General features: G+C 34.7%; 1 protein-coding gene across 2 annotated transcripts in view; it reads right to left on the reverse strand.

The window, feature by feature from the left end:
• The window catches only part of LOC126714793 (callose synthase 3-like), an 87781-nt gene that overhangs the window by 67859 nt on the left and 1344 nt on the right, over positions 1-18578 (reverse strand). For both annotated transcript variants that reach the window (XM_050415106.1, XM_050415107.1), the window contains exons 3-11: positions 9695-9891; positions 8850-8950; positions 5485-5600; positions 5280-5373; positions 4994-5104; positions 4793-4909; positions 4618-4710; positions 4433-4524; positions 4084-4210 (exon numbers count right to left, since the gene is read on the reverse strand). In XM_050415106.1, the coding sequence (XP_050271063.1) occupies positions 4084-4210; positions 4433-4524; positions 4618-4710; positions 4793-4909; positions 4994-5104; positions 5280-5373; positions 5485-5600; positions 8850-8950; positions 9695-9854 (1011 nt within the window). In that variant the 5' untranslated portion in view covers positions 9855-9891. The remainder of the gene's footprint in view (positions 1-4083; positions 4211-4432; positions 4525-4617; positions 4711-4792; positions 4910-4993; positions 5105-5279; positions 5374-5484; positions 5601-8849; positions 8951-9694; positions 9892-18578) is intronic.

The following is an 18578-nucleotide window of genomic DNA, read 5'->3' on the forward strand; positions in this document are numbered from 1 at the left end:
GGAATGGTAAAGAGTGATAAGAAATAAGTAGGGAGACTTGATAAAGTACTCTTAATCAAAGACAATCTACCCCAATTGGGACCATTTCACTCTTACGAACATTAACCTTCAAGCTAGTAACAGCTTGAAAACAAAGAAATAACATCCGTATATGAAGAATTTGCTCCATATCCACATCACAAAACAAGATCGTGTCATTTGCAAACAATAGATGTGAGACACAAACTCCCATCTTCCCGCCTACCATTAGTCTTAAAATGGCCAATTAAACCAGTCCCCTCCACTCTCTTCCATCATGATCAAAAACAAGATAAGAGATAGTGGATCTCCTTGCCTCAATCCCCTTGAGCATCCATAAAAACAACTGGGGACCATTTATCAAAACAGAAAACTGATTTGTAGAGATACACTCAAAACCACTTCCGCGTTTTCATCAAATCTTATCGTCCCCAACTCCCCTCAAAGACACTCCATAAATACTATCCAAGAAATTAGATAAGGACTCCAATTCACAGTCTTGAATGGCTCTTACAAGATTTAAATCCTAGAAGAGAACACCATTTGGGAACTTCATCAAATCAACCACATAAACCTCCTTATTTCGACTTATAGCAAATAATTCCAAATATCTCAATCTCAAGGGGGTGTCCCCACACCAAGTGTCTTGCCAAAATCTAACACTAAACCCAACCCCAACCTCAAACTGGACGTGACAAGCAAAGGAAGTCCAACCACAGCTAATAGACATCCATCTACTCACTCCATGAGGACCAATAGAGGGAAGAGAGCACCAACCTCCCCTTTCACAACCATACTTTGTCCCTATCACTCTCCTCCACAAGGCCGGTTGCTCATTCCCAAATCTCCATTACCATTTTCCAACCAACATTTTATTAAAACTTATCAAACTTCTAATAGCCAAGGCCCCAGAATGAAAAGGAGTACAAACTGTAGCCCATTTCACCATGTGAGTTTCCCATACCACTCCAGAGAAAATTTCGTTGAAGTTGTTCAATACAATTTGCACCTCCACCGAGATAGGGAAAAAATAGAAAATAAGTTGTAAGATTGGACAAAGTACTCTAAATTAAAGTAACTTTACGTCCTTTTGGATTCCAAATAAAACTATCTCTGAAATTTGCACCTAGTGGAAGACCTAAAGATTTCATCGGGAAGGAGCTTGCTTGCACCTTAGCACATCCACCATATGTACTATATTTGGAACCACACCCACAAGGAATAATTCAGACTTTCCCATATTTTCTGTAGGAGGCAATCTTACCACCAATTTTCTTTTAGAGGCTAATTTCCAAACTCAAACCCGAAACTTGCCACTGTTGGTGGAAGACACATGCCTTCGCACCAAGGCTCAACCTCTTAACTAACCTCTTTTCATAAACTAATATAGTATTTACATATGACAATTCATTAAACAAGTAGTAAGTGCAAAGTTGTGAAAATATATAAAATGAGAAAGAAAGGAAAAATATGAGTGTGAGTGCATCATAAACTCTCACAGAGATAATAAAAGATGGATAAATAAAATGGTTTGATACTTATATTCCCATATCTCTTTTTCTAAATAAAAGGTTAGCAGTTCTTCCCCCAATAAAGTAGTAAATAACTTCTTAAGAAATACAATAACTTTACAATGATATCAATGCAGACTTTACGATAGCTCATAACTTTGCAGACTTTACAATATCTCATCACTTGAATAAACTGCTAAAGGTTTATAAATGGAATTATTTTTAAAATAACGCCTCTATCTCTCTTTCTAGAAATGGTAACTGTTCTCTCACACCCGTCAATGCACACTCCCTATACACAACATCCATAATTTCACGTGTGATGTCCACATTTTTATTTAAGTTCATATTTAAAACGTAAAATGAGTGATATATAAAGATGATGTACAACAAACAAATGTGTGAGAATCAATGCCCTTCCCAAAAAGAGTGGGAGGAGAAGAAAATTTTGGACATAATCAGTGCATACTCATAAAAATGTTTAGACTGAACAAGCTACATATTGCTTACTGATTAATACATTTATTAGTAAGTCCGTAGATTGCAAAATTTAAAACAACCTATGAAGTGTATGAGAACAAAAAATTCCATATACATGAAAGCCTATGGTGGCACCTCTTAGATATTGTACAGGGTAATTTCAAAATCCAACAAATCATTGTGTAGCATATTCTTGCAGCCCATTCAACCCCTCATAAATCTTCAAAACAGCTCCTACCAAATCATAAACTTGTAAATAGGAACGAAACATGCAGCCCTTGACATCATGAGACAGAAATTGCCAAGTTCTCACTATAGCACATCAAAAAGCTATTGAAAAAACAAATTATGCATATCTTTTCAATTATATAAAAGGGGTAGCCCCTATTGATAAAAAGATGAGGGAGAGTCGCTTGATATAGTTTGGTCACGTTTAGATGAGAGCGATTAATGCACTAATAAGAAAGATTGAGTTGGTCCAAGTTGAGGGAATGACAAAAGGTAGATGAACGCCAAAATTAACATCAATAGAAGTAATAAAGAAAGACATGTTAACTAAGGAAGTAACATAGAGTATGATTTAAAAAAGAATAGAATTGGAAAATAATACATGTGACTGACCCTAACTAATCTATTATAGATCCATAGCCAACCTCAAAATTTTCAAAATAAGCTTTACTGTTGTTGTTGTTGCTTTCAGTTATACAATCTCTTTTGAATATCAAGTACAAAGCTATCAAAAGTAATATTGTTTTGGATAAATTACAAATTTCACCCTCTAACTTCGGCTAAAATTCAATTTAGTCCTACAGCTTCAATTTCATTTAATTCAGTCCTCCAACTTTAAACTTTAATCAATTCAATTCTCTTGTTAATGCTGGTAAAACCCCACCATTATTGTCCCCAAAAACAACAGTTTTTATTTTTTGAATTTTATAAATTCAAAAATCCAAAAAAGTAATATAAAAAATATATATAATTATTATCTAAAATTAAGAAAGGATTTAAATAAAAAAATATTAAACTAAAAATACAAATAATACACAGATTTAACAACAAAAAATAATGTATTTTACATAGATCCAACAAAAAATTTCTACTCAAAACAAACCTAAGAAATCAGGGTCCAAGACCTCCTATTCATGATTTAGTAGGACGTTAAAGTTTATGAAAGGCAACTTATGATCTCATGTCTTGGATTAAACAAAATGGATTGGTCACATTCACAGCAAAAGCAAGGTAGTAATTACCAGACATGAAAGTTTTTGTTGATAATTTCTTGATTAGTGCAAAAGGAAAGAACTTCTGGAAATTGGAAATCTTTCTCTCTCTCTCTCTCTCTCTCTCTCTCTCTCTCTCTCTCTCTATATATATATATATATATATATATACACACACCTGTTGAGAACTGTTCATTCTGAGATACAAATTTAATCAAAATGGCAAAGATTACTATGCCGAGAATGAAAAAGAAGCAGGCAATATAATAGCATCGTTGATTGTGTAAAGAGTTGTGTGGCTGACAATTGTATTGCCGCAGTTTCTCCTGGCCATGGTTCTGTTTTCTTTCTTTTTTTTCTTGGATGAATTTTCTTGGGGGAGTATTGAGGCCAAGATGTGTCATGTGTGCTGTTGATTTCATTGATTCCAGAGATGGAAGTGGTGAAGAAGGCAGGGACAGGGCAGATGGCGGTGGCTGTGATAGATTGTGAGGAGGGGGGAGAGGATGGTGGAGGCATTTTAAATTTCTGTTTTTCTTTTCTTTTTTTCAAAAAATACTTTTTATTAGTTTTTTGGAATTTAAAAAATTGATTAAAAAAAAACTCAAAACTACACGGTTACAGGACTGGATTGAATTTTATGCAAAGTTGGAGATTTAAATTTGAAAAATAGCCTATTGTTTTTCTATTTGGATCATTCAGCTTTTATGGTTACATACCCACACTTAAATTAATTCTCATAAGCATCTAAATCTCTCATAGGCCTCCTTACGATTTAGAGCCCTAAAAGGAGGAAAAGAAAAGTTAATTCCTTCTCTCTTTGCAATCTCATGAAGAATTTGAACTGTACATACATGATGATAAATATAGCAAAGGCATTCTGGCATGAATCTCAAGTTCGCAGCTTCTCCCCATATAAGAAGATATAAACCAATGTACAGTAATTTTCGCTGCTGCACTTCCTGTGGAATTGTTGGTAACCTGCGAATTGAAAAAACCACAAAGTATAATAATACATCAAAGCATAAAAGAGTGCCAGACAATTTTTAAGCATCAACAAGCAAGAAAGAGGTTAGGAAATACACAAACAGTCAAAATTAGGTACTTCTAAGTACCAACTATAGCAGAAGAAAACAGCAGTGAAGCACTGTTGCACGCAACACTATAACTAATCCACTTTAAAAAAAAAATAGGAAGCCTCACCAAAGGCTACTTTTGACATCCAAATGCTTGCACCAATTTTTGTAGTTTCTGAAAAGTTTCTTCATCACTTTCTTCAGAGCACGACCATTCAACTAAAGAGGCAAAAAGCACCATCTGTTATGACAACTTAAAGACTGACACAATAGGTAAAAATAAAAGACAGAGCAATCTAAGAGGAATAAGACCTTGGGTTGCTGATCAGGCTTTGGGAATTGTTGTATGTGCACATTTGCAAGCAAAAGAATCAAGTGCTCCCTTTGATTTGCAACATTATCCATCTACATATTAATAATTGGAAAGTAGCCTGTTGAGTAACCATGAAAGCCCAAGTAATGGACAACAAACAATTTGGTAAGTCACCTGAAAACCAAACTGGGCCTGAAGCCAGTCTAGAATGTCTTCATTTACTTTCTTCGGGATGCCCTTTGGCCATGGCAAACCACTGATGTTATGAATTGCAGAAACAATAGCTTGAATCTGAACAGAAAAAATATCAAAAGAAAACTCAAATGAAAGAACTAAGGAAAATCAACTATTCCACACAAGAAAACTGAAACAAACCTCAGGATATCTCATAATAGGTTGATCATGTCCAACTAGATGAAGAGGAAGAATATTATAAGGCATATATAACTGCATCTTCTCCGCAACGGTATCGTGTACTTGCAAAATCTTCAAAGGAAAATTAAAACAAAAAATCCATCGAATTACTTCAACAAAGGAGAAAAAAGAAAATCATTATTACATCCACATAAATAAGACAGCAAAAATGTATTCTTCTCCACAAGTTCCAATTACATGATATCATTCAAAAGTAAGATGTAAGATGTAAAGCATTCAGTTTCACCTTATCAGCCACTTCAATATCCCCTATATGATTTACAGCCTTCAAAACCTCAAATAGGACTGCAGCAGTTTGATATGCTTCAGTAAGTACGGCACTGATTAAAGAACATGAACTTAATATCAGATAAAATATAACGCACTAGATCCAACCATCAAGAAAGTAAACAACTAGACATTATTTCTCTTAGAGAAGCAACATGCCATACTTATCAACAGCAGCCGGCAAAGCATGAATATAATTTTGGTAGTAATGATAATAAAAATCCTGCATTATACTAGCATCACTCCTTTTCATCCTACCTGCCCATGTCATCTCATTTTCCTGAAATGAATAAAAAATTGAATTAACATTTCATCAGAATTCCAAATGGAGAGCCTTGATAAGAAGTTGCTAGTGGATTAGGCCATAAATTATCAGCAGCTTGTACCATTCATGAAAAAATTCAAGGTAGCGCAATTTATTTCCTTCACAAGAAATGCAGAAAAAAACAAATAAACGATACAGAAAATTTTGTGAAAGTAGTAGAAGACACTGAACATTTATGTCATATAAAGTCAGCCATCACTCAAAAGCAATATCTGAGATAAAAATACCAAATTACCATTGAGACTATTGAGCAGGTGAAAGATGCAAGGTTTTGAATTCCATTCCAAAGTCTGTTCCAGATTGGTTACTGGAACAAAATATTCCAGTACTGATGTATACTAGTGCAACATTTCGGGATTACGAGCCGTGTGTGTGTATATATTTTAAATCCTTTTTATTTTTCCCTATTTTTCCTCCTGCCAACCATCATATCAAAGTCAGATCAATTTTTTTATTTCCCCAATGTTCTATCCACACCATGTTCACACATTTCCACCCTCGCCCATTTGTCCTTTTAACCTTTTCTTCCTCACCCTTTTTTATTTTTTCTTTCTCTTTCTTTAACTTTTTATTTTCTCACCATAACTCCCCAGACTTTCCAACGTTTTTGTCTTCATATTAGTTCAAAGTTTCAATTTACTTCTTTCAGCTTCTCCTATCTTTGGCCAACATTAACCACTTAAAGCTTTCATTTTTTGTTGCAGATCTGGTTCTTAGCTTCATTTTGTTAAAATTTTCTTTTGTTTTTCTCTCACAATCTCACCTTTTTCCCAAAAAATATCCCAAAATATCACCCTCACTGAAAGGCTGAAACACTTGTGAACAAGTTCTGGTCCAGTGCACCCATTTCGCCCAAAATACCAAAATCACGCCCGGAACTCCATTTTTGGCTGGAATATAGGACGAGACAGAATGGCAGGTCACCTACACCGGTCTGCCTACTGGAATGAAAGATTTCGGTCATTCTGGTCAGAATGGGACAAAATTCAAAACCTTGGCTAGATGAGTTCAAAATGTTATCTGGTTTGACAGCAGTTGCTAGTAAAAGTGAGGTTATCTGCGGGAGTACTAGACGATTTGCACAACCAAATGTCATGTGTTAAAATCTTAAATAAAGTTGCGAAAGAGATACTAACATAGGAAAAATTAAATTTTTCTACGTATGGTTCTGGTGGGTTAATATTAAGGAGGCTTTGTAGAAATAGGACTTACAGTTGTTAAAAAGAAAGGGATATGGGGTTGTGTTGGGAACTCAAGGTGGTTTGATGACTTATATGGTGGCTAAGAGAGCATGGTAGATGAAGTGGAGAAGCGCAACTAGAGTATTGTGTGATGATAGAATATCTATCAAGTTAAAAGGAAAATTTTATAAGACTGGAATAGGACAAGCTTTGCTCTATGGTACTGAATGTTGAGTTGCTAAAGCAACATATTCATAAAATGAGTGTAGTTGAAATGAACATGTTAAAATGGATAAGTGGAAATATACAGAAATATGGGATTCGAATTAAGGAAATCCGCTTCAAGATAGAGGCGGCCCTATTAATGAAAATATGAGAGAAGTACTTGAGATGGTTTGGTCATGTGTATGCCAACCCTAACAATCTTTTTTTTTTTAATTCAATAATTTGGGGGAGGGAAGATTTGAATTCTGGATGTCACTATCAGAAACACCGAAAAGTGCCAACTAATTGAGCTATAAGGCTCTTAGCGTGAACCCTAACTAATTTTGTTGAGAATCCATTGCCGATCCCGAAAATTTTGGGACTAAGGCTTTGTTGCTATTGTTGTTTATATTGTGGTGTGAATTCCCTCTCTTCTCTAACCCTCCTCCCCTCTCCCTTTCTCAAGAAAATGTGAGTATTACATGTCTTCCATCATTTTGGTATCAAAGAAACTTCTTTCTACAACTTTCAGCCACTAAATTTCACTCAAGCTCTAAGTGCCACCAATCCAAACCATGAAATTCCACCCCTTCACAAGTATATCCACCATCAAAATATCTTAATTCCTTCACAAAATCCCTCCTGAAACACCTTGTTCTTTGCACCTTTCCATACGGTCAGATAAAAAAAAAATTAGATGCTGAATCCACAAACCCATTCTTATCATCTTCAAACTCTAGAACAAACCCTTCCACACAAAACTCAACCCCTAATCCCTTTCCTCATATTTTAACTTCGTCCCAATTCATCCTAACCCCCTAAACCTGATCAGATTAAGAAAAACAGATCCGATTCCTTAGAGCAAACCAAAATTCTGCAGAAAGTTCAAACTTGATCTTGCTGCAATCTTCAACCTAACCTTCAAGAAATCTTTATACTTCACTCCTTAACCTAGCCCTTACTGTCAAAGAACTCCTATTTTCTTCTCCATACCCAAACCTACAACCTGTTCTTGACCAAAACACCTACCGCAAATCTGTTGACACAAATTCTGCAGAAACTGTTTGGTGCAATACCATTCATTTTAGTTCCAAGAATCACCTATCCGACCATACAAGCTTCTAGAAACACCTTTCTCCATTCATAGCTTGTCGCCCTAGGTAAAATCTCAGCTTAAACCTTTAGAAACACTGAACTTAGACCTTAATATACAGTAAATTTCACTGTTCAGCAGAAACTTCTCCAAGAATCAAGATTTTTTGACCAATCCCAACTACATCAACCTATACAGGACCAAACCTATCTTAAAAACCTAGAAACCCTTCCAAACAAACTAAGACCATATCCAAACCCTTCCAGGAACCACAAACAGTACTAAACCTGAAACACACAACCTTGTTCGAATACAACAAGCAAGAGGAAACCAAAATCAAAGACAACGAAACATGGCTGTTCCGAAGATGAAACATTAAGTACCTCCTCACATGGAGCCTAATGATGCTCAAAATCACCAAGTCAATAAGATTGAATATGCTCACAGTGTGGCATATTCTTTTTTCTCTAAATTTGAAATTTCTTAGTCTTTAGCGATAAAATTGTCAATTATTTTAATGCAGTTTATACTGCTTTCATGATTGTAGTGTGTCCATACAGTGTCTCCTCTTTCATCCAAAAAGATAAAGAAAACACTAATACCAAATCACAATAGGTATATGACTTTATTTGAATATTATCCCTTTGATCGAGATCCATCAAGAATACTGCTGCATACTAGAGAGATAAAAAACAAATATAAGGAGCAACTGATTTTAAAGTTTACCCTTTCCAAATGTTGAAGTAGTGCAGTTCTAAATTGGCGAACACCACGTCCACTACATATTGGATCTAGTCTGTGCGCTTTTTCCAGGGCATAAGACCGACCTAATTCCAGTATTGACATAAATATACATTTTTGTTCAGATAAGTATCAGATTTCAGAAAATAAAAATTAAAAAAATCCCACTGCATTCATTCAGAGATATACACCATGTTAAATTCTGCCAGGACATAATATATCATATAACAATAGACAATACCAAATGCAGTATTGCTAGTTGGGAGAAGCAATGCAGAAATGAATGCCTTAGCAATTAAGCATTTGAACTCAAATGAGTTTCATAATAGAAAAACTGAATAAATAATATTTTCAATAATTAAAAGAATTTTTTTTGATAATTCAAACTGAACAAATAATATAAATGCAAGTTAGGAAGGAAAGACCGATAGAGCCCACATGTGAGGGGAAATGTTAGAATTATGTGGTCAAATGATTAAATCCACCATCTCCTAATAGCTTAAGCTTTTGGGAGAATTAGTAATTTAACAAGTTATTAACCATTGCCTCCAGCAAACCATGAAAGACCCGATGATGCATGCATATCTTTATGTATCTTAACAGAGAAAAAGGCATATGGCAGCATAAATTATAAAGTGTCCATGCCACTCAAGTGTTGTGCAGGACACAACATTTACATCATATACAGCTAACTGATCAAAGAATGTAAAAATCAACAGTGTTTAAAATCTGTTAAATCCACTGGCTTCTTAATTCTAGTAGATCAAAGAGAATACATAAATAGTACATAAAGCATACAGGCAAAACATATAAATATAACTGGCACTTACAGAGATAAGCAATTCTTGGTTCGCTAGCCTCAACTTTATTTGCCACACGAAGAATTGGAGCAATCTCAACCAAAGAAGAAGGCACCGCCTCACTATCCAAAATCGGTTCTTCTAAATTCGTCCATGACATTTGCTGATCAGAACCCCTTCTATGTGCCATCTCAAGACCCCAACAAACATCAATTCAAGCCACCTTGCTTACCAGTCAAAATCAACAAAATATTCTTAGGTTGCTTTTGGATACTTGAAATGGTATTTAGATTTAGATTTTAAGTCAATGGATTTGGAATGTCTTGATTTGGAATCTATAGACTTTAAAAAATTTTGTTTGAATCCATTTTATAAATAAGAGGATTTGAAATTCTAAAATTTTTTAATCTATCGTTTAAATGCCTTTTCATTTTCTTTCTTTGATAGATAAGAAAACTAGTATTAAAAGAAGACTGCTTCATTTTTCAAATGAAGTAACAAACAACAGAAAAACAAAAACAAAAAAAAAAAATGTACAGGAAGATACGGAATCTAAAAAAACATAATGGATTCCCTAGAAGTAAATCCATTTCAGTCATTTTTAAGCTTTTGGGTATTGTTGTCATTTTAGAAATTTTAGGGATACGTTAGTCATTTTAAAGGTTTATGGGATATTTTGCTCATTTTAGTAGTTGGGAAATATTTGGTCATTCTGGAACATTCAATGTATTTTGGTCATCTTTTAGGTTTTAGGGTAAGTTGGTCATTATAGAGGTTTTGGTTATTTAGGTTAATTTGGGGCTTTCTATGGGTATTTGTCAGTTCATAGATTTTGGGTTTGTTCATTTTAATTGGGCCATTCAAGTCTTATGATGCTTTTATGGGTATTTTGTTTATTTTTGTGGTTTTAGGTATGTGTGAAGACGAACAGATCCAGACAGAAGCTCTGAACCAAAGCCAATCCGTTTGAACTGTTGTGTTGGGTTACCAACAATGAACGGGATGGTGTTTAGGGAGGACACTTTCCGAAGTCGACCGGAACAGTTGTCGACAAACGTTTTGTGATTAAAACACCACATTGTACCGCCAATTATATGTATATAAACACCCCTATCCCATATGATTTGGTAGGATAGGCAAAAATGGGAATTTAACCATAATTTTCCAACAATATACTTAGTAGTCCCGGTTTCCAAACTATATTATTTACTAGCATCTTGAGTCTTTAAGACTCGATTTTGGCCTATAAATCGAGTCTCAAAGACTCGATTTCCATGGTCTAATGTGGCATTTTATTCCCACCTAGAAATCGAGTCTCTAAGGCTCGATTTATAAACCAAAAAAATTTTAAAAAATTTTAAGTCTCAAGTCTCTCGTACAAGCCGAAATACCCAAAAAAATTTTAAGAAATCCAGAACCACAACAATCTCAATCCCAATACAATCAGAAAAAAAAAATTAAAAAAATTTTAAGCCTCAAGTTTCTCGTACAAGTCGAAATACCCAAAAAAAATTTAAGAAATCCAGAAACACAACAATCCCAATCCCAGTACAATCAGATCAGAGGGAGAAAGAATCCCTAATCCCAGTACAATCAAATCAGAGGGAGGGAGAAAGAATCTAGAGACTCAGATAGGAGAGAGAGAGCTCGGCTTAGGTCGCGCGCTGCCTGGGTCGCGCGAGGCCTAGGTCGCGCACGGCCTAGGTTGCGCGCAACCTAGGTCTCACGCGGCCTGGGTCTCACGCTGGGTCGCACACGGTGGTGATCTACTTGGGTCGCGCTGGCTGTGGGTTTTTTTTTTTTTCTCTGGGTTCTTTTCTGATGTTCTGGAGTTTTGGGTTGTTATAAGGGTTATAAATCGAGTCTTAGAGACTCAATTTCCATGTGATCGCCACGTGGAAAAATATGCCACATCGGACGTGATCGGACCATGGAAATCGAGTCTCTTAAACTCGATTTTTAGGCCAAAATCGAGTTTTAAAGACTAAAGATGCTAGTAAATAATATAGTTTGGGAACCAGAACTATTAACTATATAGTTGGAAAATTATGAAATTCCCATTTTGACCGATAGGATACACCTAACATCAACCCAAATATACTGCTTCTTCAGTAGAATCAACGCAACATAAGCCCAAATCTGCTTCTTCTTCAACTGAATCAACCCAATTGGTTGTGTGGATAATGGGTTTGATTGTGGTTTTATATCTCAAGTTTTGGGTTTGATTATGGTTGATTTGTTGTGTGGGTAATTGGTTTGAAACCAAATGGAAGCCACCACTGATGTTGCTGGAATACCAATCAAGCGGTGAGATGACAGTTTTCAGGAAACCAACATCGCCAAGGCAGTCCAAAAATCCCTTCCGAACTCCAACGCGCTAGACAATGAACTCCCTAGTTTTAGGATGTTATTGTCATTTTGGAGTGTGGTAAGAAATTTCTGAAACTCAATGAGGTTGGATATTATTTCAAATCCAATGATTTTTTTTTTAAGAAGAAAATCCAATGATTTTAAACTATCTAAATCATTGACCAAATAATTTTGGTCCAAATATTCCATCACATCACGGTAATGTATTTGAAATCATTGGATTGGTTTCTAATATTCCAAAAATAATTAACAATTTTTCAATGAAATTCCAAAAATATCCTTTTAAATAACTAAACAAAATTTTATTTTTTTAAAAACCTCAAAATAATTGAACATAATTTTATTTCATTTTCTTGCCCTTTCTCACCAACTAAACTCTCACCAACTAAACGAATTCAAGATCCATAGAAAATTAAACAAATTCCTTGCAATTTCCCACACTTTTTCACCTACCAAGTGGCTGAGATCCACCAAAAATAAGCAAAATACAGAGAAGCCCTAACAAATCTAACTCCAACAAAAGCCATACTTTCACAAAAACAAAAAACCATTGTTAGATTCTTGGAGCCGGCGGCTTTGGATCTGAGATCTAAGGTCATCTTTAGTGAGGTAGGCACCACGAGTCCAATGACCACCATGAAGCCACCTCCAACTCAAGCAAGTCAGAGCCACCTCTCGCCTACAATTGACCCCTAGAGAACAACCTGAATGATGCCTATATCAGCAAAGCAAAGCCTAGGTTTTCAGCCATGGATTCCAATCAAAAGCTCTGATCTGGAGAGAGAAAGAGTGAGAGAATGGCTAGGGTTTATCGGTCCTGGACTCCTATAAGAAGCTCAGATCTGGAGAGTGGCTAGGGTTTCAAACTTTTAATTTGATGAGAGAGAGAGAAAGAGAGAGAGAGAGAGAGAGGGAGAGGGAATGGGTTTGAACTAATATTGTGAATACCGTTTTGGTTTGTTCAATACCAACATATTTTGGGATTACATCTAGGCGAAAAACCCATTTTCATCCTTACATTTTCACGCAATTCCCACTTTGGTCCCTATCTTTTTTTTCCACCACTTTTAGTCCCTATCCTAGAAAACGCGTCTCGTTTTAGTCCTTTCCGTCAATACCCTAACGGCTGTGTCCTACGTGACAGACGGAAATATTAAAATAATAATAAAAATTTTTATTTTGGCATTAAAAAATACCATGTCAGCATTTAACTTAAAAAAATTATTTATTAATTTTAACTAAATAAAAAAAATTAAAAACAGATTTTTTTTGATTGAAATGGTAGAAAATTAAAACAAGATTAAAAATCAAAAATCACATAAATGGAAATCTAAGTAAGTCTTGAACAAGAACACAAACCCAAAAATTAAAATCCAAAAATTAAAAACCTCAAAGTATCAAATCAATCCAAAAATACAACACAACCAATCCAAAAAAAAAAAAAAAAAATCTCGAACTTAGAAAAACCCATCCCAAGCAAGTTGAACCCATCAAACCTAGATCCAGTGGCCATGCTCCCCGCCGACAAGCTCTTCTCCAATGGAAAGCTCGTTCCACTACAGCTCTCGTCGGTCAAACCTCAAGTCAACGACGCCACCATTGGATAGCCGATCGGCAAGGGAGTCGACTAAGGACCTCGATCAACACATAACAGAGTTTTGACCGGATCGAATCATCCGGATCTTTTTCTCTTTTGCAACATGGATACAGCATCGAATCCTCCGACGGATCTTCTACTCTTCTTTTGCAACGCAAACCAAAAGAATGGGTTGTGTTCGCCAACCAAAAACGTGAGAGAGCACTTCAACCTCTAAATCGCAGAGCCCATCCACCTGAAAACCATTGGCCCATCGTGAACCCATCAGCCCTACCAAATCAGGTCCAAGGCAACGGCACAGCGACGGCGAGTTCTCTTTCTCTCCCTCTTTCGCATTTGGCTTTTGTCGCTGGTCTTGGATATTTGGGGGGGTTTTGTTGATTGTGTTGTTGGGAGTGGGCCATGGTGTTTGTTCTAAATTCGTGGGTTTCATTGGTTAATTTTTCTTGGGTTGTGGTTCCAATTTGGGTCAAGGTGGTGGTGGCGGTAGCGGTGGTTGGTGGTTCCGATCTGGGTTTGGTTTGTGGCTTGCTTCGTGGTTTGGTTCTTCATTTGTGATTTGGTTTGTGATTTATTGGTGGGTTTGGTCACTGTGATTGTCCTTGGGTTCGTGGCTTGCTTCAGACGTGGTGGCTGATAGGTTTTTCTGAGTTTGAGATTTTTTTATTTGGATTGTTTGTGTTGTATTTTTGTATTGATTTGGTACTTTGGCGCTTTAGGATTTGATGACTTTGCTAGGTTTGAGAAAATGGTGATTTTGAAATTTTTAATTTTTGGATTTTAATTTTTGAGTTTGTGTTATTAGATCTGGGTTTGTGTTCTTGTTCAAAGCGTACTTAGATCTTCATTTATGCAATTTTTTATTTTTAATCCTGTTTTTAATTTTCTACCATTTCAGTCAAAAAAAAATTTGTTTTTAATTTTTTTTATTTAGTTAAAATTAATTTATTAATTTTTGTAATTTAAATGCTGATGTGATATTTTTTAATGTTAAAATAAAATTTTTTATTATTATTTTAATAGTTCTGTTTGCCACGTAGGACGGAGCCGTTAGGGTACTAATGGAAATGACTAAAACGAGTGGTGAAAAAAAAGATAGGAACGAAAGTGGGAATCGTGTGAAAATGTAGGGACGAAAATGGGTTTTTCGCCTTACATCTAATGTATATAGACCATTAATATAATATAAAATAATGAATTTAATATAATTTTTTTTTAATCTCAAATAAAATAAGATTACTATTTATAAAAACATTTATTATGGTTCTTTGGTGAATAACACTAACATATTAGGTAATTCTAAACAATGAACCTTCTTGAAGGATCCAACTGATTAAATTTTCCCAATTCACAGATGCACCACATCATTTACCCACTCATTTTGTTTACTTAAATTTGTAATCTTTGCCTTTCTTCCAGACTTTCTTACTAATATCCATAGAGCATGGGCATCAGGTATGCCAAATGTTAGAATATGCTAAAATTTTAGCACTTAGCGCACCAAACACAAAAAAATATACCTCATCAGATGTTGTGAAACCCAATTATTTTTACAACATGCTATAGTACCCTTCTACTAGTAAGAGGGTACTGTAGCATGTTGTAAAAATAAAAAACTATTTTTTTTTACTCATCTCTCTCCTCTCTCCTCCCTCAATTCTTTTATCTTTCCTCTCTCTTCTCTCACACAGCCACACAAACTTAAGCTCTTCCCCCTCTCTATTTTCTCTCTTCTATCTTCTCTCTTCTCCCTCTCTCTCACCATGGTTGTGGGTTTTTTTTTTTTTTTTTTTTGAGTCAACTGTTGAGATTGGCGGCGATGGGGTTTGTTTTTACGATTAAGATGGCGGTTTTTGCCATTTAACACCATTTAAGGAACAATTTCGTTAGTTAGCAGGTTTCCAAAACTAGCATCTCGAGTTCAGTGTAAAAATCAGGCCTTATACACTTGAATTCCAAGCAGATGTGGATATAATTATCCACGTGGAAGTTCCGTAGAGCTGAAAGAAGAAGGCGTACAGACTACAAAGTGAAAGAACGATCTGACCGAAGAAGAAGAACCCCAACAACCAAACCCATTTCTCAAAAACCCAAACCTAAAAATAAAAAATAAAAAATACTCATTTCTCCATACCAAAATGGGCCAAATCAAAACACAACCCCACGGTAGTTTCGATCTCAACTCCAAAGTGGCTCTTTTAGCTTGGGTTTGATCTTGGCACTAGAGCAACTCTCTTAGCTTGGGCTTGTTGTTTCTCTCTGGGTTTGTTGTTTTTTATTTTGCAGTTTAGGATGAATGTTGTGCTTTAGGGAACTCAAGTCTTAACTTTAAGACTCGAGTTCCACATGTATAATTTCCCACATCAACTCTTACCAGCATATAGAACTAGAGTACCTTAGGCTCAAGTTTCTACAGTGAACTCAAGTCTAAGAGACTGGATATGCTAGTTTGCTAATATGTTTAAAAACATGCTTACTAACAAATATGTTTCAAAAATGGTATTACATGGCAAAATTCCCCTCAATTGGTGGTGGTTGGGTTTTTTTTTTTTTTTTTTTTGCAATTCATATCGGCAATAGTTGGGTTATTTTTGCAGTTGAGATTGGTTGGGTTTGTGATGTGGATTGTGGGGTGACGCACACCGGTGATGGCGGTCAAGTTGTGTTGCAGTGGTGGTGGTGGTCAAGTTTTGGGTTTTGGGTATAGAAAGGCAGTGGTGGTTGGGTTGTCGTCCGATGGTAGTTCTTTAAATCTTTCTCTTTTCAATTCTCTTTGTTTTTTTTTTTTTTTTTGTGGAAGATTTTACGGGTTTTGGTGATTTTTGGTTGTTTTTTATGTGTGATTTTGATTGGTTTTGAGATGATTTTGTTGCAAATTTTGTTGGATTTTGGTTTTGGTCATGGTGGCAGGTAGTTATGGGTTATGAAATTATTGTTTTACTGGTTTTATGGATTGTGAGATCAGATGTAGAGAGGAGCGAGGTAAAATGAAGAATATCTTAAGCGAAAACATCATTTTGATCCTACATTTTGGAGTAACAGTCAATTTGGTCTCTACATTTTGGTAGGAGTCAATTTGATCCCTGTTATTTTCAACTTGTAGTCAATTTAGTCCCTATCATTAGATCACTAACGGAAAATGCTTACATGACAAACGGTGTGTATTGTTGGCACTATTAAAGCTTACATGGCAACTAAAATAATAACAAAATATTTTTTTATTGACATTAAAAAATGCCACATCAGCATTTGAATTAAAAAAATTAATTTTCAATTTTAAATAAATAAAAAATAATGATAATAAAAAACAAAAAAAAATACAATAATTCAGATCCATAACAATCTTCAACATGAACAAGAACATGAACCCAAAAATATAAATCCTAAATCAATCTCCACAAATCAAAACCCAAATTAACCTCCACAACACACAGTCGTCATCTTTCACATTGTCAAAGATGAGGAAAAAAAAAAAAACTTCATATTCTATTCATCAAAAGCCACCATCGTGAATCACAAACCAACCCAATATCCATCCATTCACCAAATCAAAATACACCAAAATCACATTGCTACATTCCACAGTTCTGAAAATTCTAAGGATGACAAAGCAATCTGCAAATCCCTAAAATTACAAAAATTCAAAAAAATAATTCCAAGGTAACTATTTGAGCTACCTAAGGGAACAGTGGGAGCTGATTCACAGAGCACCAAGGACAAAAAAAAATAATAATAACTGGGGTGGGAGCTGATTCACAGAGCGCAGGGACAAAAAAAATAAAACTGGGGTTTGTTGAGGTTGATTTGGAGTAATTGATTTTGCTTTGAATTTTCTAGGTTCAATGTTTTTGTTCATGTTCAAGATCCGTGTGTTCCATATCTAAATTCTTTTTTTTTTTTTTTAAATGATCAAATTAATTTTTTTTATTTGGATGCCGAAGTGGCATTTTTTAATGTCAATAAAAAATATTTTATTATTATTTTAGCTGCCACATAAGTTTCAAGAGTACCAAAACACACACAGTTTGTCATGACTCATGTAAGCATTTTTCATAAATGATTTAACGGTAGAAATCAAATTGACCACAAAGTGAAAATAACAGGAACCAAATCAACTGCTATTAAAATGCAGGGAACAAATTGACTGTAATCCCAAAATATAGAAACCAACTGACTATAACCCAAAATGTAGAAACCAATATGGTATTTTCGCCAATATTTTAATATGATGGATATATTATTTTAATGCATTAAATCTTAAAATAGAACATGTGATGAAAGTTGTATTGTAAAACTGTGGGTTAAAATAGATAAAGGGTTTTAGAATTTGACTGTAATCCCAAAATATAGAAACCAACTGACTGTAACCCAAAATGTAGAAACCAATATGGTATTTTCGCCAATATTTTAATATGATGGATATATTATTTTAATGCATTAAATCTTAAAATAGAACATGTGATGAAAGTTGTATTGTAAAACTGTGAGTTAAAATAGATAAAGGGTTTTAGAATTTGAAAATGGCATTTGGCCTATAACAACGGAAAATAATGCTCTTAGAGCATCTCTAATAAGCTCTCTAAACACAAAATACTCTCTATTATAGAGAATAAACCCACAAAATGACTCCAACAAACTCTCTATACCTGAATTTTTTTTTTCCTCATGAACAGTACTGTTCATTCTTCAAATTTTTTTTTCTATTATTATAATAATAATAAAGTATTAAATAAAAAAATGTTGAAAGGTGTGTAGTTGTTAAAAAAATAATAAATAATAAATGAAGAAATAATATTTAAATAAGATAGAGAATCTGTTGGAAAATGTGTTGGAAAGTGTATTAGTGTATTTAAAAAAATGAGTAGCTAAAAAAATAAAAATCACTATTTATTTTTCAAACAGTACAAAAATTTGTTTAATCTACTAAAAATGCTCTTAAAAAATTTG

The sequence above is a fragment of the Quercus robur genome, chromosome 2 (assembly GCF_932294415.1).
Source record: "Quercus robur chromosome 2, dhQueRobu3.1, whole genome shotgun sequence".
In the NCBI taxonomy this organism is placed as follows: Eukaryota; Viridiplantae; Streptophyta; class Magnoliopsida; order Fagales; family Fagaceae; genus Quercus; species Quercus robur.